The 24,445-nt window shown below is 37.0% G+C and overlaps 1 protein-coding gene across 1 annotated transcript; it reads right to left on the bottom strand.

The window, feature by feature from the left end:
• Window positions 1–1,008: 1,008 nt before the first annotated feature.
• On the bottom strand, window positions 1,009–6,952 carry LOC114034933 (trace amine-associated receptor 1-like). Its single transcript, XM_027850771.1, has 2 exons — window positions 6,878–6,952; window positions 1,009–2,291 (listed from the first exon to the last, which is right to left on the bottom strand). Exons 1-2 carry the CDS (start codon window positions 6,946–6,948, stop codon window positions 1,139–1,141), a joined length of 1,224 nt encoding a protein of 407 aa, XP_027706572.1. The 5' UTR covers window positions 6,949–6,952; the 3' UTR covers window positions 1,009–1,138.
• Window positions 6,953–24,445: the final 17,493 nt, after the last annotated feature.

The following is a 24,445-nucleotide window of genomic DNA, read 5'->3' as shown; positions in this document are numbered from 1 at the left end:
ATCAATTGAGGAATGGTTGAACAAGTTTTGATATACGACTGAGATGGAATACTATTGTGCTATAAGAAATGATGAGTTTGATGATCTTAGAAAAACATGGAACAACTTGAACAAAATAATGAAAAGGAAAATAGGCAGAAGCAAGAGAACATTGTATATGGTAACAGCACTGTTGTTTTAAGAATGACTGAGCAAGTAAGTCATTTTGACTATTATAAATATCCAAATTAAGTATAAAGGACATATGAAGAAAGATACTACATCCAGAGAAAGAACTAATAAATAGATACATAGAATAATTAGACATATACATATATATGTATACATATGTATACATACATATATCTATTTGTGTGTATGTCTAATGAAAATAATGATTGCCATCTTGGGATGGGGGGGAGGAAAAAAAGGAGAAAAATAAATTTACATGACAACTTTATGATATATTCAAAAAGAATACCAAGTTGTAAATAATAGATTTGCAGTTTCTTGTGCAATCATCTTTTTATTATGCTATGTCATAGAAATGCTTGTTTTATTCCATAAATTAAATTTTTAAAAAATTACAAAAAATAAAGAAATGATAATTCAGTCCATAGGAACTCATAAAGGTCACCAAGTGAGAGAATGCAAAGAAAGAAGGAAAGAGAGCTCAAGGCAGAGCCATAAGGTACGCCCATGGAGGGATAATGTGGATGAAGATTTAGCAAAAGATTCAGTTAAAGAGTAGACAGATAGATAGGAGAAGAACCAGCAATAGGAGTATCACAAAAACCCAGGAAGAGGAGATAGCCAACAGTGTTGTAAGTTGCATAGAAATCAACAAAGATGAATACAGAGAAAAGATCATAAAGATTTTCAGGAAAAAAAAAATAAGTATTTTAAATAGATCCTTAGCAGGTAAGTTATACTGACCATACAATAACTATGAAAAATCACAGATACTATTATATTTATTAGAAAAGAAGATCAGCACAATAAAGCTCAACATACCTAATCTTCTGTAAATAACTTTTTAAAAAGGTCAATGATAATAGATGTATTAGTAGGTTTCCATTTTTTAAAAGCCATTCATTTCTTACCTAAATACAGAATTCATAAATATAGTTCCAAAATCAATTGCAAGTTAAACACATTCCTAAGTATTTAGTCCTAAAAATAATTGGGACCTAGAAGAGTCCTTTTTGAAAACTTTACCAAAGAAAATCATCTTTAGGGCCCTCCGAAACCACGGGTAGAAAAATGCATAAACCATCGGGTTCAAGGTAGAATTTAAATAACCAAACCAAATCAGTACATCATTTAGAAATGGTGGGATGCTGTAATCCATAAAAGGATCAATGACTGTGCAGAGAAAGAATGGGCACCAACAAATGAAGAAAACTCCCATCACAATCCCTAAAGTTTTTGCTGCTTTCTTTTCTTTGCTTCGTGAAAATTGCTGTTTCTCTTCAAATCTATTTTGGATCTTCTGGTTTGAATTTTTTATTGATCTGGCTTGCCCTTTGGCAATGAAATATATTTTCCCATAGATACACAGCATAATAGATGCAGGAATATAGAAGGAAGTCACGAAGGCCAGGATGCCAGATATTCTGCTGAAAAAGACAAAGCAACCTCCCTTGCAGTGAATGTGCTTATAATACAGCTCTTCAGCTCCTTTCAAGTTTAGTTCCAGAAAGATCATCCCAAAGGCAAAAATGGCAGGGACAGCCCAGCTTATTGTAATCATCACAAGCACAACCAAGACATTAATCTTGATTTTATATCTCAGTGGGTCACACACGGCATAGTAGCGGTCAATAGAAATGAAAGACAAGTGGAAAATTGATGCTGAGCTTAGCATAATATCTGTGCTTGTGTGAAGCTTGCAAAAAACCTCCCCAAAATACCAGCACTTTTCAACTGATCTCACCATGCTGTAAGGCATGACCAAGCATCCCAACAGAAAGTCAACAGTGGCCATGGAATTGATTAGCATATTGGTGGGAGTGTGAAGTTGCTTGAAGTGTGATATGGAGATAATAACCATAAGATTTCCAGCTAGTGTAGTCAGAATCAGGAGTATCATTACACAGTACATGGGAATGCGGATGATACTTGTCCAACTGTGCTTTATACAGGAACCATTTGTGGCTTCATAACAAAATGACATTTTCTCAAGCAAGGCCTTTGAGCCAATTAATTTCCAACTTAGTGCATGAGATGATACCTGAGCAATATTAGGCCCATGTCCATAATCAGAGTAGAATTGTTTCACCTTTCCAATTGAACATACCCATCCAAGAAACCTGAAAGAAGAGAAATCTAAATTATGAATATGCCTGGTTACCATCACTGCTGATAAAAGAAGCCATGAAGTATAGCTAAAGTTAAACCTACTTTGTAAGGAGTTTCACCTCAAAAACCAAAATTGCTAGAAATGGTTTACAACTGAAAACTTTTAAAGAAAAAGACTGAAAAATATTTTAAATGTTCCTTTAGCAGAGAAGTTGTATTGTCAATCCAAATTATTGCTACTATTACAACAGTTTGCTTCACGTAGCCATTTCTTATTTAAAACACATTCTTTTTCCAGAGTTTGGACTTATTATGCCTGAAGTTCAAACTTCCAGACTACCATAGATGATGTTTTCAACAATGTGTTATTATAGTGTAGCTCTTTTGGACATGCATCTACCTGAAGGCAGGATGGTGTAAGTGGTTAGATGGTAGATCTTGGAATTAGGAGGAATGGAGTTTAGGTCCTGCCTTGCTTCTTTCACATACTAGCCCTGTGATCATGAGCAACTCACTTAGCTTCTTAGTACCCCCAAGAAACTCTCCAAGATTATAAATTTATAATGTATTTCCAATCTGCTTTGATGGAAAGAGTTTTCACAGCAGGAATCTCAATAAGATCACTGGTTCCAACCCCAAAATAACAATAATAAAACTCTAGATAAAGAGGATATCAAAGAAACATTCTTTGTTCTATTAGCAATAAATATGACATACTCATAAAAGATTTTTAAGACACCAAGAAAGGAGAAGATATAAATTTCTGAGATACTGATCATGGGCAAAAGTGTTTCAAAGACTCACATTTTTTAAAAGTGTTTAAAAGTGTCACAACACACAATGTGCCATGAATTGGCCATCTTTTTTTAACCCTTTCCTCACTTAAATTGATGCTTTCAATTTAGTTTGTTGGTAAATTGGTATTTCAGGGGATCATAGCTCCAATTTAATAATGGAAATCAAATTGAAAATAGGATTTACTTTGTATGAATTCACTTTGCTGCCAACTTGGCTAGAACATCTGCTTCATATACCAATGATATATTTTGAGGAGGAACAAAGGGCCTTTTGGAAAATTATTCCATTGAGCAGAGAAGTACAAAGCACTCTCCTTTCCCTCAATTTAATATATCTCTAATTTCACTGGTATAGGTACTACCCCAACAGCACGGATTGCAACCTTTCTATGCCCTTTCCTTATGTGAGACTCTAGCCCATGTTTGCCTCAATATTCTCCACAGAGCACCTACCCACACACTGGAGGCCATTCTCTGGATCTCTTGGCATTGCATGGATATCAAACAGAGCATTATTGGCTCCAATGGCCAGATTATTGGCCAGCCCACCTCTTTTTTCAGTTACACATCTTTTAGGATACTTCTGGTCACTCTGTAAATTAGTATGTTGCTGCTTTTTCACACCTACCATGCACGTCTGCACTGGAATCAAGAAGAGTAGTATTTAAGTCCTGCCTTGCTTTGCATAACCCACAATTCTTTGGTGACTATGGTTAATTCTTTGGTGACTATGCAGCATCAGCAGAATATTGATGTTTAAAAAGATGACCTTTGTTCCAGAGATAAGTTTGGGGTCATTATTTGAAACAAATGCTACTACTGACAAAGGTTTCAGTGTTGGATAGCAATAAGATTAGTACATGTAATTTTTAACATTAAATTTTTTAAATGTCCATTTTAAACAACGAAATGATTTTGCTTAAAATAGGTTTACTAATTTAATTAAAGAATATATTATAGCATTATGAATTGCCCAGTTATCTAAGAATGGGACAGAATGGTGTTTTATTCTCTTTGAGTTTCTCAAATGTCTGGCTACAAGTAAGAACTATGATGTAGTAAAAAGAATTCTGGTGACCTGGTTTCTAGTACCTATTTGGCCACCTGTGTGACCTGAACAAAGTACCTGAGTTCTGGGGTCTGTTTCTTTATGTCTACCATGAAGAGGTTGAACATCCTAGATGACCTCTAAGGTCCCTTCAAGCTGTTGTGTTCTTTTTTTCCAGTTGTTTCAGTTGTATCTGACTCTTAGTGACCCTATTTGGGATTTTCTTAGCAAAGATACTCGAGTAGTTTGCCATTTCCTTCTCCAGCTCATTTTACAGATGAGGAAACTGAGGCAAACAGGATTAAGTGACTTGCCCAGAGTCTCACAGCTAATAAGTATCTTAGACCAGATTTGAACTCACAAAGATGAGTCTTCCAGACTCCAGGACCAGCACTCTATCCATTGCACCACCTAGTTGCCTCTCTTGTGTTCTATATACCTATAAATTTCATTAAAGTTAATATTTTGTAAAAAGTACAAAATATTAACTTTAATGAAATTTTCTTCTTCAGAAAATGATTTAGATTGGCACTCTTAATCTGAGGTCTATGAACTTTAAAAAAATTGATAACTGTATTTCAATATAATTGGTTTCCTTTTGTAATTTTATTTCATCTATTTAAAAATATCATTCTGAGAAGGGGTCCAAAGGGTTCATGAAGGAAAAAAAAGGTAATAAAACCTGGTTTAGTCTGAATAACTTTAGAAAAATATTCTTATTCAGTTAACTGGGATATAAACCTTTGAAGATGTCCATATTTAATATCTGAATGGAAAGAGCAAACAGTGACATAGTAGATACACCAGAAATGGTATATACCATCCTCCTCCTCTATCAGAGAGCTATGACTACTAGATCGTAGTGCCTAACACATGGTAGGCGTTTAATAAATGTTTATTTGATTGATATTGATTGATTGAAGGAAAATCCAAAAGAGATCTCAAGAAGTAGATAAGATTCAGTTAAGTAGGAAGGAGGAGGCGAGCAAAATTAGCCGTGGAAAGCTGGGAATTCTCATTGTTTTTTAAGAACAGTAGATATATTATTATTCTGACTGACATGTAAGTTTCATGTAGCAAAAAAAAGTCAGAAAGATACGAATACAATTTATATTTCAGAATATGAGACAGGGTACTATAATCCAGAATTTTCCAGACCCATCATTTTGCAAGTTAGTGGAGAAGAAATCTGGATGTGAGTTGGGTAGAAAAAGGGGGAGAAGAATCTGGCAAAAGAGACTCCAATGGGAGCAGAGAAATACTTAACAAATGAGGGAAGGGGAGTGAGAGAACAACTGGGAGAAGACATAAGGACACACAGCATGGAACTATGAAAGACCAAAGAAAAGAAGATTTCAGTTTTTAAACAAAACCCAGAATGTAGTTTGGGCTGAATTTCAAAGTCTTTAGAAGCTCTGTAATTAATGCAATAGCTTACCACCAGCCTCTTCCCAACACTGAAAGAGTTTTCTAGAAAGATTAATTAGAGCAAGGAAAAAGGTAAAAAGACAAACAACCTTTGATAGGGGGACAGGCCTTCTGGGATAATGTCAGCATGATTCCATGGCACTGAGCAGAGGCTGTATTACTGAGTCAGTAAGTAAACGGTTTCTGCTATCAGAATAGGAACCACAATGCCAAATACAAATACATTTATTTCTTTACACACATGTATAGAAAAGGCAAATATGAGTGAAAAAAACATGTTGACAAAAAATTAAAATATTATTACAATTATTCCATTGTACAAAATTGCATAATGTTAATATCAAATAATATAAATATTATTACTAAGGTAAATAAAAATGTCATAATATATGTTGAAACAGCACATGATATAGTGGCCATATTTTCTGAACCAAAAGTTAGAACATGGTAGTTAGGAATATCCTAACAAAAAAAGGGGGGATATTCTTTTATAAAAGCCAAAAAGTGGATGTTTTTCAACTTGGGATTATCCCCCAAAATAAGGAGTAGATAGCTACCATCATTGGGACATAGAAGATTGAGTGATCTTTTTAAGTAACATATAGAGTGTATATATTTGCCAAACATCTTTTTAAAATGTGAAAATACGGCATTATTTATGCATATTCAAACACATACGTTTGGGTGGAAGGGCAAGAAGCAGATGTTTCAAAACCAAACAATACCTTACGTTCTAGTAAAAGGTATATTTTTAAAAGTCTAACAAAAAGCATTAACTAAATATAATGGTAAAAATTTCAAATAGGAATTTAATTGTATCTTTAAAAATTCAGTTTTCTAGCATCATTCTTTCTTGCTACAAAGTTATTAAATAATTTATCTGAATCCGATTTCCATAAAATCTGGACAACCTCTTTGACATGCTCTCCTTTCCTTGTTTTTTAAAGATTATTAGACAAAATGCAATGTTTTATACCTCCCAGCATTTTACATATTTAATAAGTGAATATTCAAAAAGAATTAATATCTTAAAAAGGTGAACTTGCAAAGCAATCTGTGTTTAAAAATGCAAATATTTCTTTAGTTCAAAGGTTGAAACTAAAAGAAACTGAAGTACATTAAATAGTTGTCATTACAGAACTTTGTAGCTCTACAATGAATTAACCTAAATTTTGATATATCGATCATTACCAAACCACTGCTATTTCACTTGATTTTATATAAAACATAATCCCTCCAAATTATTCCTCTTAGCTATCAGATAATAGCGTCATTTGGAATCCTTTAGCTCTATTTCCTCTGTAGCGACTGTCTACAAACATACCTTTTCAGGAGTAGATGGAACACAGTCAGGGAGACCAGAAAGCAATAAGTGTGTGTAAGTGATAAGTTCATATGAATCCACAGATCCGACTGCTGCTGATTTGAGCCTGTTGCTACTTAACTGTGGACTGGATGGCAGGATGACGTAAATATTAAACACTGGAAACAGAGAAGCTGATAATAAATCTTTCTGAAGACAAGTTCACAGGGCTGAAAACGATAAACAAAAGTGCTTTTGTTCAAAAACAGAATCAGGAAAGTAGAATTGAGCAAACTAAATAGACACATGAATATTACAATTTACTTTGAAAATATTTTTAAATATATGCCACCAGTTACTGGAGTCATGACTATTACCTTCAAATACTTCAAATACTATAGCTTCAAATACTTATCCATTGATATGGCTTTAAAATGTCTCTTATTTTCATTTAAGTCAATGATGTCAACATTGTAAATGTTTGGCATGTTAAAATAACTCACATTCAAAACAGGTGACTTCTACCACAAAATTGAAATAAATACCTAAATCAAGGCCAAATATTCCACTGTGTCCAAGAGAGTGGATGGGCAAATCAAAATTTCTTTCTCTTGAATTAATTATTTCATCTATTTGGTATCAAATACACAATCACAAACCTTAGAAACGGAAGAAAAAACCTTCCGAGGGTCCATTGACCTATCCGCCCAGAATAAATCAGGTTTGTTACATGCTCGACTAGGTAGAGTTTCTGGAATTTTACTGCCGAGTCAAAATAGGCTTGTTTGGGACAGCAGATACTAGTAGCTGTTTATTCAAATGTGCCTGCCAGGGTGTAAGAAGCAAATGCCAAACATGTTGTGGCAACTGGTTTCATAAGGTTTATTTAGGTGGTTAGTCATCTAAAGAAAAGACTGAGATTGAAGGGAGTAGTCCAGGCAAGGAGTGGGTCAAGTAGGGCCCCCAAAAGGTCCCAGATAGCTGAGGAGGTGACAAAAAGAACAGACAAAGGAACAGTAAGCAAGCGAGGCTGGGATCAAAGAAGAAAGTGGCTCACAGAGATCTCAAGCAATGTTAGATCTCTACAAGGTAGACGAGTTACGCTGTAAGTGTCCTTCCCACTTTAAAGTCAGTCCCACTCCTGGAGAAATTTGTCTTTAAATTTTTCATTCAACCCAAGAACACTCAGAATTGGGTGAGGTTATGTCTTTGGAGCAAATGAAGAGCTCCGTGGAGGCTACGAAAACAAACACCTCTTTACCTCTATACTCTACCTTCGGTCTTTGGGGCTTCTGTTGTCCATTCACACCCCGACCCTGCAACCAAAGGCGGATCTTTAACCCTCTAAACAGAGATTTCCCAGAAAATATCGGCTTTGGGGTTGCCTCATGAGTCACCTCAAGGTTGAACATTCCCGAGTTGAAGACTTTGGAGATAAGACCTTTTAGAAAGAGAAGGGAATTTCCTAAGCATCATTGCCTTTGGGATAATAATAAGGATGATGAAATCAGGCATATAAAGTTTTCAATTATCTCATTTGACTCTTACAATCCTTTGTATTAGGTGCTGTTATATTTCTTCTACAGCTGAAGAAAATGAAACAGAGTTTAAATGACTTGCCTAGGGTCACACACATAGTCTCTGAGGTCTCCTTTGAACTCAGGTCTTTCTGACTCCAAACCCAGTTTCATTTTGGAGATTTCCCAGACTATACTCTAAAATGGGGATGCGATGAGTCATAGGAAAAATAACCTTTTTAGATAAACTCACCAGGATTAAAACTCTAAAAAGAAATTGATGGTATGAATCTAGAGTATTGGGTGAGGAGGCAGTCCTGGACCACTTGATATAGTTGCTAAGATTATGTTTAGCTGTTTTAATAATGTGTTCTATTTTTTACATGGTAGATACCACAAACTAAATACATTTTCAATTTAATTTGTCACTGAAGAGACTGCATATCTGCGGCAGGTTGAAAAGTGAATAAAGCTCTGCAAATTGTTGCTCATGTCATTTCATGAAGGCCTTCCTCTGCATATTTTAATATTTAAGAAATAACATTAGAGCACTCAGGATGCCTTTCTAATCCTACATTTTCAGGACTATCTCCATTTCTTTATTTCTTACTCACAAGTCATCATTGGTACAATGATAGCAAATGTCACAAAAGGCAGGAGAGAGAAGATGGAAGTACAAAGAGATGAGCGTAATGGTCTTGGGTAGGAAGCATTAGAGGAATATTCTGGGACAAAGCCAATGCCATGAAACACAAAAAGAGAAAAGACAGTAGGACCCCAATGAAAACCAAAGAACTGGGCAGTTCAACTTCTAAAGCAACAGCAAGACGCTGAAGCTAGAAATAGTAGAGTGTATTTGTCTTCCTTCAAGACACTACTTAACCATTTAGTTAGGAACCAAAACCTTCAGTAAGTGGGTTGAGTGGTAAGATTGGGGAAGGCAGTGAGACTCCTTGAATCAGTCCTATGACAGTGGACTTCCAGTTAAGGATGACAGCATGAAAAATCACAGATCAGCCCAGCCCTCCCACATATACACTAGCAATGCTCTTAAAATAATGCCAGATTAAATAATGATCCAGAATCCAAAGAAAACCTTCAGAAACTTCTTTCTCAATGAGCCCACAACTGCAAAAAGGACAAAGGAGAAGTTCTGAGCAGTCCCACCTGCGAAGCTAGCATGAGGTCAGGTGAACAGGCTATAGAAACATATCAATACCTTGAGTGGATATACCTCAAAGGGGTTGATATTGTTGTTGTTTAATTGTTCAGTCATGTCTGACTTTTAGTGACCTCATTCAGGGCTTTCTTGGCAAAGATAGGAGTGTTTTACCATTTCGTTCTCCAGCTCATTTTACAGATGAGGAACTGAGGCAAACAGAGTTAAATAATTTGCCCAGGGTCACACAGCCAGTAAATGTCTGAGGACAGATTTGAACTCAGGTCTTCCTGATTCCAGGCCCAACACTCTATCCACTTAGCTACTAAAAAACAAAATTGATTCTATATGGATATGCCTAAAGAATAAATCTGACTATGTCATTACCTTAAATGTCATCCATTGTTGATTGATGTTGTCCATTGCCTCTATGATAAAATACAGACTCTTCTATTTGACTCATATTCCTTCATAATCTGACTCTAGACCAGGGATGGGGAACCTGTGGCCTCGAGGCCACATGTGGCCTTCTAGGTCCTTGGGTGTGGCCTTTTGACTGAGTCTGTTTTACAGAACAAATCCTTTTACTGAGGGGATTTATTTTGTTAAGTTTGGATTCAGTCAATGGGCTGCACTTGAGGACCTAGAGAACCACATGTGGCCTCGAGGCCACAGGCTCCCCACCCCTGCCTAGATCTATATTTCCAGCCATATTGTGTGGTGCTTCCCTTCATGCACTGTTTTCTAGGGCTTACTGACTTCGTTGGTGTTCCCTGTATATGATATTCTAAACTCTGTGTCAAAGCTTTGGCCCAAGCTATCTCCCATGCTTAGAATTCTTTCAGTAAGTCTGTCAACAAACTTTTATTTAGCACTTTCCACATGGTATCCTAAAACTAGAAAGTCTTCAATCCCTTTTGAAGTGCCATGCATTTCCTCAACTCCATACCCTGGGAACCTCTAGCTCCATTCGAGGATCAGATCAAGCAAATTCCTTTAGAAACCTTTCCTTGTTCCCCCCAGTTGTTAATGCTTGCCTCTCTCAATAACTTGGTACATTTGTATACTTATTGTTCTGTAAGCATATGGCATCCCCACTATGGAATGTGAACAAACACCTTGAAAGCAGAGGCTGGCTCATTTTTTTCTATTTGTATCCTCAGCCCTTAAAAAAGTACCAGCTTATCATATTATAATAGGTGCTTTATAAATAAATGCCCTCCAATTACTCATTGACAACTTTATTTAAAAATAGAAAAGTGGGAAATGCTAGTAGCTTTTTGCATACTATGGAGTGATGAGATTGTCATTTACTCATGGTAATTTCAACAGCTTTTCTTTTTTTTAATGGCAGGCAGTATGTGCAGTATAAAATGTGCTGGACTTTGGGTAAGGAAGATCTAGATTCACTTCTTAACTTTAACACATAATAGTTACGTGACTATAAGCAAATCACTTAATCTGTCTCCTCATCTATAAAATGGGGATGGCAATTCTTTCTTTCTTTAATTTTTATTTATATATTATGTATAATATTTATATAAATAGAACATTTATATGTAATAAATAAATATTTATTATATTATTTATAACACTTTACCCACAGGGTTATTGTGAAGCTCAAATGAGATACAAAATGTTTGTAAACTCTAAGAATGATATAAATGTTAGTTATTTCCCATCCACTGAAACTTTTATAGTTTGTATGTTATTTTTGTCAGAGCAATCTAAAGATATCCAACATTCTGTATTCTATCTAAAATAAAATGAAATATATTGAAATACACACACACAATTTACTTACAAGGTATTATATAGACCATTAGTTGTTTTGTTTTGTTTTTTAACAAAGATTCAAGAATTGATCCCTTTTGCTACTATAATAATTGTCACCAGATTCTTAGCAATACCATTAGCTCCATTGTGTTTCCAATCAGTCTTCAGTCATACTACAACAGCAAACAGGCCCCCAGTAATTGTCTGCAATATAACAAGATACAATTTCATTGTAGACAGGAAGACAAAATGTCACCTTGTACTCAACCAATTTTAGCTAAGTAAATATCATAATCTGTTGATAGGCATTTTTTGTAGCTCTATGTAAATTGATATCCTTCCATCATCAAGTCTACCAAATGGATCAAACATTGTCTATGAGGTAATCAGCCACTTAATTGGCAGGTAGACTCTGTTTGCACTGGCTGGGTTTCAAAGTTTCCAAAAAGTTCTGTTAAAGAAAAAATATTAATGCAGTACTGTACTCTGTTATGCACAAATCTTCCAGAAACAATTAATCTGTCATTATTGTACTATAGAGACTTGTAGTTGAGATAGAAAGGAAGAGAGGAGAGGAAAGAGGAGAGAGAGGAGAGAAGAGAGAGGAGAGGGGGGAGCAGAGGAGAGAGGAGAGGGGGGAGGAGAGGGGAGAGGAGAGTGGAGAGGGGAGGGGAGGGGAGGGAAATTATGCCAGGGTCTTACCAGTGGATGAGCCCACTCACTTTACTGTATCCATTCATAGTTTGTCAGTCTTTTATCTTTCCTTCAAAAGGGGTTGAAGACTTTCTAGTTTTGGGATACCATGTGGTTGTGGAACTAGTCCATCAAGATGTTGTGAAATAATTATGGTTCCTATTTTTACCCCACAGACCTCAGTAGCTTTTGGGCCTAATAAACAAATAAGCCCTGGATAAACCAGATCCCCTGGTTCACCAAAAGGAAGACCTGCTATAACATCCGAAAGCCCTTTTTTCATACTGGGGAGTCTGAATATAAACTAGACTGTCAATTTCCAGATGTTCTCCCCAGTATGAGTCACCAGCAGTCCCTGTACATTAAGTCCAGATTCCTGTTTCCTCCCCACAATATCTGGTACTGCTTCATCCAGATAAAGACCCTATAAAAACTGACCACCTTTCGTACCTCAGCACCCTGACCTGTTTCCATTCTCTCTGACCTCCCCTTGTATTCTCAGTATTTCCGCTCAATAAAACTCATTTGCTTCATTTTGCCTCTGCTAGCCCCCAGCTTTATGTCCTACTGTGATAGTGCTCATCAGCCAGGCCAGTTTTCTCTTTTAGAAGCATCAGGTATTTAACAGGGTAGGATGAACAGCCTTGGCACCAAAAATCCCATGTCCTGAGGATAGGACCTCTCCATTCTCCCTGACTCCAGGGTGCCTGCCCAGAACCACATGCCCCTCTAGAGCCATATAAATGGTCCAAAGGTTCTAATCACCCACTAGGTCCTTACTTTAGGTAATGGAGAATGACTACAAAAGCATGGCAGTCTTGTAAGCATCAGAAGATTAAACCTCAAAATGAGTTTATGATAATGAATAAAGCTACAAGGATTTTTAAGCTATAAGGAGCAGGAAGATAAAAAGGGATGAGACCTCTGCAAAAATAATGAATGACAGAAAGAAGATGGAGTTAATCGGTGCTTACTTGGCTTCCCGTTTTCTCTGCCAAAGGGACTGGAAAAATGGCTAATAGAGTTGACACCTAAGATAAGCAGGGAGATTAAAAGAGAACACCTGGATATTCTTCATGAGTTCATGACTAGACCCACATGGGCTTCATCCTAAGGTATTGAAATGCATCCCGTCCTGCTGATGCAAGCAGTAGCTGTTCAATGTTTACCTGTCTTCCCTCCCTGAAATTTCCAGATCTTAGGTGTCAAAAAAAAAAAAAGATGTAAGTGTCTACTGCAAAGTGGCAGTTGTGAGAGGTCACACTCTGGTTGTGCTGACAAGACTTATTAAAAGATTCAACTTCCCAGGCTATGTCTCTCACTAGGAAGAGGCCTGAGGAAAGAGATTGTTCTTTCCAAGAGCCAGCCTGCTGAGGTACAGAGCTGCTATATCCCTACTGCAAGTCCCTAGCAACTGGGGACAAGCAAGCAAGTATTTAAGCCCTTAATAGGTGCTGTGCTAGGTACTGAAAATAAGACGACAAAAATGAAACACTTTCTTCCCCATTAAGGAGTTTATATTCTAATGGATGATCTTAAGGAACTAAATAATTATCATTAATAATGAAAGAATAGAGTCATCTGGAGCTTGGTAGGTGGCAGAGACCTATACTTTTCCCACTCCCGACTCCTCACCCTGGCCCACTGTGATCTCTGAAAACAAGATCCAGGCAGAATCGACTCTAGCTCAAACTCTGAGTAGCACCTGGTGGTTTGTGCAGATACAGCACTTTGGAGCTTTTTTTTTTCCTTTTAAGTTTTGTGAAGTTTGTAGTGTTCCTTTGGAACTTAAAAATACTTTCTTGTCAATTGACTTTTTTTTTTTGCTGAAAAAATATTTTTTTTTCCTTCACTAGAATTATTTCCTTTCTAACTGATGATTTAATGTTTGTTTTGTCTCTAGGATTCTCTATTTTGGACCAACTTAGCTTGTTTCACAGGATTCAAAATGCGTCTTGGCTGTGGTTGCCAGGGAATTAATTTCTGCCTGTAGCGGTATCATATAATACTAACGACTGCTTGTAGTTACTAACAGAACTGTGATACTGATTATTTTGTTGCTTAACTGTACCCATATTATGTACTCTATTGATTTTTATTGCTATTATATGCACCATTGTGAATTTTATTGCTAATGTATATAGCATATTGCTCTGCTGTATGTTCTATTGTTTATAATGATGCTTCATGCTTCTATTTGCTTTATTACTTTGTTGAAAGCATTAACTAGAATTTGAACAAAATCATGGCCAAAACTTTTAGGAATGTGGTATGCAGTAATGTTCATATAAACATGCAGAGGACTTTTAATTCTAACAATAAACACAACATAAACATAAGGATGTTGTCAAAGCATTCATTGAAGGATAATTCAAAAGGATATGGGGATATATGAAATATAGATATGAGAAGGCAAAGAAGACCCTGCTTGATAAATTGATAGAAATGATAGCTCATTCAAAAGCATAAATAAAAATTGTGGAGTTACTGAGCTATCCTCAGAAGATGATGACTCACTTAGATAGTTTAAAGTAATTTGAAAACTATGATGGACAAAAATGTTTGCCTGTAGATATGTACAGTGGAAGGAATACTGACTTTGAAATCAGAGGACCCTAGCTGAAGTTCCACTTCTGAACTATCTATACACTTTCCAGGGATATCCACACAGATGATGAGGTTGAAGCACATATTGCCAGAATATGCTCAGCATTTGGGAGGCTTCTGAAAGAAAGTGTGGGAGAGAAGAGGTATTGAGCTGCATACCCAACTGAAGGTCTACAGAGCCATTGTGCTGACTTTGTTTTACACCTGGGAAACCTGAAAAGTCTAGCAGTGCCATGCCAGAAAACTGGACTGCTTCCATTTGATTTGTCTTAGAAAAAAATTTGAAGATCACCTGGCATGATAAGGTACTGGACACTGAGGTCCTATCTCAAACTGAATTGCCAAGCATTCAGTCTACTGCAGAGGACTCAGCATCAATGGGCTGGCCACTTAGCCCGAATGCCAAATGCAAGCTTACCTAAAAGATTATTCTATGGAGAATTCTCACAAGGCAAGCTCTCACATGGTGGTTAGACAAAATGGCACAAGGACACTCTAAAGGTCTCTGAAGAATTTTAGTATCAACTGTGAGACATGGGAGATATGGGCACAGGACCCTCCAGCATGGCTTGTCCACATCAAAGAAGGCACTATATTCCATGAGCAAAGCAGAACCACAGTAGCACAAAGCAAACATGAGCTGCAAAAATCCAGAGACATTTCCATCCCAAATATTCTAATTTTTACTTGTGCTCGACCTGTGGTAGAGCCTTCAAAACTCATATTGGACTGATCAATCAAGCTGAACTCACTGTACCCTGACCCCAACATCATGATGCTGTTAGTGCTCTCCAAAAATGAGACAAACAGGGGGCAGCTAGGTGGCACAGTAGATAGAACCCTGGAGTCAGGAGGACCTGAGTTCAAATTCGGCCTCAGACACATAACACTTATTAGCTGTGTGACCCTGGGCAAGTCACTTAACCCTATTGCCTAACAAAAACAAACTAACCAAAAAAACAAAAATGAGACAAACAAGAATAACCTCAGGCAAGTTATTTAAATTCCCTAATACCTAGCCCAGGCTTCAGTTTGGACACTAGGCTAAATGACTTCTAAAGACCCTCTAAGATTATCTGCAATTTATCCTGTCTGTGTATTTCTGTAGGGCAGCTAAGTGGTACAGTAGATAGAGCACTGGAGTTGGAATCAGGAAGACACATCTTCATGAGTTCAAATCTGGCCTCAGATACTTACTAGCTATGTGACCCTGGGAGTGTTACTTAATCCTGTTTACCTCAGTTTCCTCATCTATGAAATAAGCTGGAAAAGAAAATGGCAAACCATTCTAGTATTTTTGCCAAGAAAACCACAAATGGAATCATGAAGAGTCTCACACAACTGAAATGACAGAAAAACAAAATATATTTCTGTATATAGTTGTTTGCATGTTATCTCTTTCCAGGAGACTGTGAGTTCCTTAACAGGAGGGACTGTTCCTTTCTTTATACCCCCAGTACTTAGCACAGTACCTGGACCATAGTAGGTACCTAATAATGCTTGTTAACTTGACTCAACTTTCATCTCATAGATTCCATGATCTTCTGACTTGACTGATAAAGGTGAAATTCTTTTTTTTTTTTTTTAATCAGGAAGAAGCTTTATTAACAACCTGGGAAGGGCAGGCATCCGGCATGTGTGAAAGCACACAGTGAGAGCACCTGTATCAACAAATGCACACCTTTTTATTCCCTATTTCCTCATTTACTGGGTACTGTGGAAAGTCTAGCAGTGCCATGCCAGAAAACTGAATTGCTTCCACTTGATTTGTCTTAGAAAAAAATTTGAAGATCACCTGGCATGATAAGGTACTGGACAAAAGTGTCCAAAGTGCCTAATTTCTCCACGTGAGTCTCCGCCCCTAATTATATTTTCCACTCCCCACAGTTCAGTGATCTCGTCCCTTACTTGGGAACACCCCTTTCGATATTAATCTATACCTAACCTCAGAACCGGTTTCCTACCTGTTAGTCTATTCACTACCAAGAGTGTTTTCTTATTCTAATATCACTCCCTTTGTTCAACTTCCACCTAGCCCTGAAATTGCATTCCTTTCCACTAGATTTTTGTGGAAATAAAAAATAAAACAAAACAAAACAAAAGTAACGATAAATTGTTCATTTAAGGCTTCAGAAGTCTCCTTTCATACAGCTGTCTGGTGTTCTGGACATCATCCAGTGAAGTTTTCTGGTCTAATTGCTGTTCAAGCAGTGTCCAGCAGACTGGAAAGCTAAAATTCTGAAAAAGGTACAGCACCCACAAATTGTATTCAGGCTAGATGTGCCTCAACACATGATTATCATTGGCCTAAACCAAAAAGAAAAGTTCTCAGCCATGAGTCTCTAAGCAAGAGCCATTTGAATTTTGGATTGATACAACTTAAGTAATGTGGCGCTAGAAAGTGATACAGAAAAAGAGGGAGGATATAGAGATTAAGCTCTCAAAAAATATTTAATAACCAGTTTTTGGACTTGTGTACAGTCTGAAGTCATATGCTAGAAATGCTTATAAAAACCAGAGATTCAACTTGGCAGTTCAAGAACAGCTCAACATGAGTGTGTTTAAGTTTCTCACTGCTCTCTTTCAACATAAAGGGTAGCAATCATCCCGTTTTGTAATTATGTGACAGATTATTACAGATGTTAGAAGTGAGAAATGCAATAAATCCTGAAGATCAAGATAAGGTTAGACTGATACAAGTGAAAAGGAGCTTGCTATACCACAGGGAGCTGAGGGCCAATTTGAAAAAGATGAGAAATAGATTATGATTCCAAGAGTAAAGCTGATAAAGAACAAATATGGGTCTTCAAAGATTGATTTAACAGGAAAAGACAAAGGACCACAATTGGTCATCTTAATTCAAACTCAAATGCTTATAGAAAGCCTGATTAGAACTGGAACCCTGGACAGAAAGATTCCCCTTGGTAAAGCAAAGGATCAAGATACCAGAAACTATAACAGTACAATGTAAGTGTGCCCCTGGATCAGAGCAGCTGAAGAAATTGGCTATTTATCTATTGAGTGTACCTGACAGGAGAAGCTAGCGTTAAATGTTGGCTTCAAAAAACAAGGAAAACAGAAGCACAGAATTTCCAGATCTTTAAGTGTCTACAGTGGCCATACAGTTCAATTCATATTTAAAAGGAATCCCCATGGCAACATAACCAAAAAGTGCACATTCAGCCTTTGCCCCAATCAATCAATCAAATATTCATTAAGTGCCTACTATGTGCCAGGTACTGTGTTAGGCACTGGGGATAAAAGTACAAAGAAACAATCCCTACTCTCAATAAGCTTACCTTTTAATGAAGGAGACATACACATATTAAAATATATATGCTGTAACTATAAAATGAACATGTAAATATATTTTATATATTTGATATGTATACACAGAAAGTAATTAGATACAAGGTAATTTGGGAGGGAAGTCACTAGCAATTGAGGGGATCAAGAAAGGTTTCATGCAAAAGACAGTGCCTAACCTGCATCTTCAAGGAAGAGATAAACTATGTGAGGTAAAGGTAAGGAAGGAGTATATTCTAGTCATGGGAGTGGCCAATATAAATATATAAAGATATATATATATATATATAGTGAGTGATAGAGTGTCCTGAGTGAAGGAACAAAAAAGAAGATCTGTTTGGCGGGAAGATCAAAAGCTGTGAGGGGGGAGTAATGTCCAATGAGACTGGAAAGGTATGTTGAAACCAGGCTGTGTAGGACTTTAAAAGTTAAACAGAGGAGTTTTATGTTTTATTCTAGAGTCAATAGGAAGCTATTGGAGTTGTCTGAGTAAGGAAGTCACACAGTCATATCTTTTGTGCTTAAGGAAAATTATTTTGGTGGCAGTGTATAGAATAGATTATTGAGAGGCTTGAGGAAGGGAGACCCATCAGGAGGCTATTGCAATAATTTAGGCAAGAAAGGATAAGGGCTTGAACTAAGGTGGTAGCTGTGTGGAGAGCAAGGGTCAGATGTAAAGGAATAAGCAAGATTTGGTACCTAACTGGATATGTGAGGAAGAAAATGGGATTAGAAACCTGAGACAGTGAAAAGATGGTGATGCGTTCTTCAGAAACAGGAAAGTTTGAAGAAGGGGAGGATTTAAGAAGAAAGATAATGAGTTGTTTTAGACATCTTAAGATGCCTCTAGGACACCCAGGATAATTGGATATTTGAAATATCTACTAGGCAATTGGTGATACAGGACTGAAGCTCAGGGGATTGATTGAGACTGGATTTGCACAGAGGTGATAATTAAACCCCTGAGAACTTATGAGGTCATGAAGAAAAGTATAGAAAAAGAAAAGGATTCAATACAGAACCTTGAGGAACACCCACAGTTAGGACGGGTGATATGGATAATGAGTGAGCAAAGGAATGTAAGAAGAAGCAGTTAGGATGAAGGTATATGCAGTAGAATGTCATCAGATCTTTAGGGCAGAGGAAGACAAGAAGAGACACTTTCATCTGCCCAGGTGGACTTTACAAGTCTGAGCATATGCCGCCCAGACATGTTATAAGTACCTGCTGTTGTTGTTGTTTTTTGTCGTTCATTCTAGAAGAGGACCATGACGTCAGGGAGGTGATGCCATGACATGCAAAGTCATCAGCCTCACTTTCTCCTCTGAAGCCATCTGGGGCCAGTAGCCAAATAGAGAAGGTGACTAGAGGCATGAATGAAAGGGAAATTTCACTGAAGTGAATGATCTCATTGCTTTTGATATGATTTTGTGTTGAATCAGCTGGGAGGAGATTGTTTGGAGCTGTCAGTCAAGTTCCAGATTTGAAAAGACTCCACGAAGTTCAGGAGTTACATAATATTATTGTCCAAGAGTCATCACTACTGCAGAGAACACAGAAGGGTTCCTCAGCTGGTCATGTCCAAAGAACCTTCAAGACCTAAGAACATTTCTAGGATTTGGCAGATACTATTGAAAATTTGTGGATAATTATGTTGTCATTGCTAAAGTCCTAAATAATCTCATATATGACTGAGGAACACCAGAAACAGAAGGATAAGAAAGGTTTGGGGCCTGAAGCCCCAGAAACCATTCTGAGATCATTAGCATGAGAAATATGAACAAACTTTTAAAGATTTGGTCATTGTCTCACACATACACCAGTGTTTGTCTACGTAGAGTCAAAAAAGGTACTTTGTCTACTTACGCTAGACTAAAAGACTTGGAAGCAATTCTGTGTCAAAAGAGCAATGGTTACCAGAAAACTATTTGCATTTGCCAATAGAGGAAATACTGACAATGAGACTTCTTATCCCACAAACTGGAGTTCTTGGCTTTGAGATGTCACCAAGAAGTCCAAAGACTATAGGATAAACAAAAATCCATTTACCTATATTTTTACCTGCACTGAATTAGATGCCACCTGCCAGAGATGAGAAATTGCACTCAACAAATATCAGTCCAACATATAATATCAGTCAGGAGAAACTAACATGGAGGCAGATGCTGCATTCTATATGCCTTGTGGCAACAAAGCCATGGTATATTTCTAGAAGGCCCGAAGTCTGTGATGGAAAGGGAGCTAGGCCAGAGTCAACTGGAAATGCAGTTGAGGGTCTGGTTACTTCTATCAGAGAATGTGCCATTGGTGGATAATAATTTTGTTTCATTGAGTCAAACTGCTTTGCTCTGTATATCCTTGGATGGTTGGTAGCGAGAACAAATGGTCAATGAAAGACTTTGAGAAGTTACATGAACCAAGAGGCAAGGAATTGATTCTTAGTGACTTAAGCTTCATTTCCAACAAGGTGCCTTTCCCTTGACCAAATAGAAAAAGTTAATTTACTTGATATGTGATGTGCAATGTTGGTCTATAACTTCTTCCAGGCTGCTTTCCACTTTTCCCAGGAGTTCTTTAGGAATAATGAGTCCTTACCCCTTACCACAGTATCTGGGATTTGGGGGCTTGTCAAACTCTTACGTGACAGCATTTGTTTCCTTCTGAATGTTGTGCACCTACTTTGTTCCAATGATCAGCTTCTTCTATTTTTTAAACCATTATTGAACAGTTTTGATGATTACTAAAAATAACTAGCATTTGGGCAGCTAGGTGGCACAGTGGAAAGAGCTCCAGCCTTGGAGTCAGGAGGACCTTAATTCAAATCTGACCTCAGACACTTGACACTTACTGGCTGTGTGACACCAGGTAGGTCACTTAACCCCAAATGCCTCACCAAAATGCAAAAAAAAAAAAAAAATAGCTAGCATTTATATGGTATTCTAAAGTTTGCAAAGTGCTTTAAATGTTATCGCATTTGATATAACTCTGAGTTAGGTGCTATTATCAACACTTTACAGATGGGGAAACTGAGGCAGCTAAATGGTACAAAGAATAGAGTGCTAGGCTTGGGGTCAGGAAGACCTTTTTCAAATCTGGCCTCAGATACTTACTGTGTGACCCCGGGAAAATCACTTAACCTCAGTTTGCCTCAGTTTCCTAAACTGTTAAATGAGAATAATAGCACCTACTGGATTGATAATTTATGAAATTATGAAATGAGAACAGGAATATTTGGTTGACTCTTTGGATACTAACTGGGAAAGTCCACAATTGGCAGCAGAAAACAGGGTGGCAATCACACTTTAGGCCCAAGAGGTTATAAAGACGAGTGGCAAAAGGGATACAGACAGATGTCAGATGGGGGGATGGAATGATGGAGTCAAGTAATGTGGGGAAGAGAATAGGAAGGGAAAAGGCAGAAAATATCACTCACATACTCATGGATTAGAGTTGGGAGCACTAGGCAGTATGAACCTGATGGAAAGGGAAGAGTGCTCAAGGGGGCAGGAATTTGAGGTCTCAATTTTATAGGGTTTTGGGGAGAAATAGACTAACTCTTATCTGTTCCACCTTGAGGTTAGTTCACTAACATATCCAAATCATCTCAAAACTATAGGTAACACTTTAAAGTTGTTATCTTAAAGTTATAAGTACCTTCCTGATGTTCTGCTGGTCTAGAACTCTGGAGGTCTGAAATTTGCCTGGAATTTACATATTACAGGACCAGAACCCCAGCAGCAGCACCTAGATGGCTTCTGTTGATTCAGCATATATTACCAGGATGTGAATTTTGGTTAATATATGATACAATTCATAAGTTGATCTTTGGGATGGATTGTATATGACTTCCAGGTTCTGCTTTGCAATCTTATTTCCTATTATTGCCCCTTTATACTGGCTACTTATAAACTTACTATACTAACTGGAAGGAGAAGATGGTAGGGCAGGGTTATGGGGGAGATGGTAAAGGGGGTGGTTAAGAACAAGATACAATTTTAACACACCTATCTTGCCAGGTAATTGTGACATTCAAATGAGATATCTGTAAAGCACTTAGCACAGTGCTTGACATCTAGTAGGTGTTGTATATAAATGTTTATTCCCATCCCCTCTTTATCTGAGGCAGAGGTCTCCAGTGATTTGTCCAGGGTAACATATATAATTAATGTCTGAGGTCACATTGGAATTCCACTTCAAATAATCTAAACACTGTGGCATGTAGTTGCCTCTAGTGATTGCTACTTTGTGGCACAGTTTGAGATGTTACTACTAGCTCCCATCCTTTCCACTTTTTTCCTTTAGATTTTTGGCCTTTTTTTCATATAGTTGAATTTAATTATTCTAGGAGATAGATGTATATATTCTAAAATATATGCATATATGTATGTATATATGTATATGTACACATATATATTCTAGTGTGTGGATATTTATATATTTTAAAAAGCATATAAATATATATTATATATCTAATATATATTATATATATGTATATCTTGAATTGAATTATTTCTAGTTAGCTACTATCAATTAGCTCAAGAATATATGCAAAAGTTAGCAAATCACAGAAGCACTAAAACCATCCAACCACTGACCAAACTAACTTAAGAATTGCTTACTCATCACCAAATGGTATTACTAATGCATGTGAATATAACTCATATAACTATATATAATAGTAAGTGTTGTATATAATTTATGTTAGCTATGCAATATCTTCTGTTGTTTTATGTCACTTGCTATTGCATTAACAGCATTCCAGTACTGTGACATGCATATGCGATATATTCTGTATATGAATTAGTTATTTAGTCAGGGCAAATAGCTTTGTAAAGTGATACTTTATATTGTATTACCTTAGTGGATGTAGTATTAATATGGATATTAAATAATTGATACCATGGAATACCATCTTCTGATGTTGGGATAATTACCTCAGACGAATATATTAAAATTTGTACTTATCATGATGTTTATGATGCATTGTTGTAGATGTTCACGTGTATTTCTTGCAATTTTTCAGGGAATAAAAAACCTTTCACAGAGGAGAGAAATCCCTGCTGAAGCACCATTCAACTGCTCAGCACTTACCTGTCTTCCTCCTACATTCTCTGGATCTCAGGTGAAAAAGAAATATGGAAACACAGAACTGGAAAAGCTAGAGGACTTCCATAAAAGGCATGATCAGAAGTCATACTCTGGAAGGATTTTTTAAAGTACTAGACTAGACATGGATATTCTCTCTCTCTCTCTCTCTCTCTCTCTCTCTCTCTCTCTCTCTGTCTCTGTCTCTCTCTCTCTCTCTCCCTCTCTCTCTCTCTCTCTCCCTACCCCCATCTTTCCCTCTCTCCTCCATCCCCACAGTGTGCATCTGCTTCTCATTAGGAAGAGCCATGGAGAAGGACACTTAAATTTTCCCCAAGGGCAGCTTACCAAAATATTGAAACATCACACTTTGCTTGGCACGGTGGCCAGAAGTTGGAGTTGATGATCACTACCACCAATGTTCAAGACAAGGTAAGTTGAGTCATGATGAGCTGGCTCACTCCCTCACCATTATCTCAGAGAGACTCAGAAGCACTCAGATACAAAAAGACCTTGAAAACATCTCTCCAAATGGAATGTAATGGGAATGGTCCAGAGAATTGGTGATTAGAGATTAAGACTCTATGACCAGAAGTGGCTGTGCTCAAACACTTCAAATTTTAATGCCGTTACATTTCACTTTTAAAAATTTCTCATTTAAATCAAGAGTTTTTAACCTGAGGTCCATGTACTTAAAATATATATTGTGATAACTATATTTCAATATAATTGGTTCCCTTGGTAATCCTATGTATTTTATACATTTACAAACATTATTCTGAGAAATGTCCATAGGCTTTACCAGTCTGCCAAGAGTCCATGACAGACACAAAAAAATTAAGATTGATTTAGTGAATCACTTCAGGGTAAACTGAAAGTGAATTCTTTGGAGCCAAGTTAAGAGTGGAAGCAAGGCTTGAGACCCAAACTGGTTGGGGCTAGATCAACTATGATAAGTTATAATATTTTAGGAAATAATTAATGTCTCTAAAATTTAAATGAACCATGAAAATATAGGAGGTATATAGAGTCAAAAAATATTCTTATCATCCCTCCATCCCTTTAAATCTCAGTTGAAGGGGCAACTCCTGTAAGACACCTTTCCTGATTCTCTCCAGTCATTGGTGCTTCCCTACCCAAAAATAAAGCACATTTTTTTGTCTACACTTTTAATTTATTGGTCTATGGGCATTTTCTCTCTCTCTCCCCTCTCTCCCCCCCACCACCCCAGCCATCTAGTGGAATATAAACTCCTTAAGGGACAGGAATCTTTCATTTTTATGTAGGTATCCCAATCCACCTAGCACAGTGTCTGGCACAAAGTAATAACAATAATAATAGTAACAGCTAGATTTTATATAAAATTTTTATGTGATATTTCATTTAATCCTTTCAACAACTCTGTGAGATAGGTGCTATTATTATCCACATTTTTCTTTTTTTTAA

Source organism: Vombatus ursinus, unplaced genomic scaffold (genome assembly GCF_900497805.2).
Source record: "Vombatus ursinus unplaced genomic scaffold, bare-nosed wombat genome assembly UNPS02009132.1, whole genome shotgun sequence".
NCBI lineage: Eukaryota > Metazoa > Chordata > Mammalia > Diprotodontia > Vombatidae > Vombatus > Vombatus ursinus.
This window is presented reverse-complemented; position numbering and strand designations above follow the sequence as displayed.

Bases quoted from the DNA above. Each gene is read 5' to 3' on its own strand.
- LOC114034933 (XM_027850771.1), bottom strand. From the start codon at position 6,948: ATGAACTTATCACTTACACACACTTATTGCTTTCTGGTCTCCCTGACT. The intron at 2,292-6,877 runs GTATGTTTGTAG...CTCTTCTTTCAG, and splicing joins TTCCATCTACTCCTGAAAAG to GTTTCTTGGATGGGTATGTT.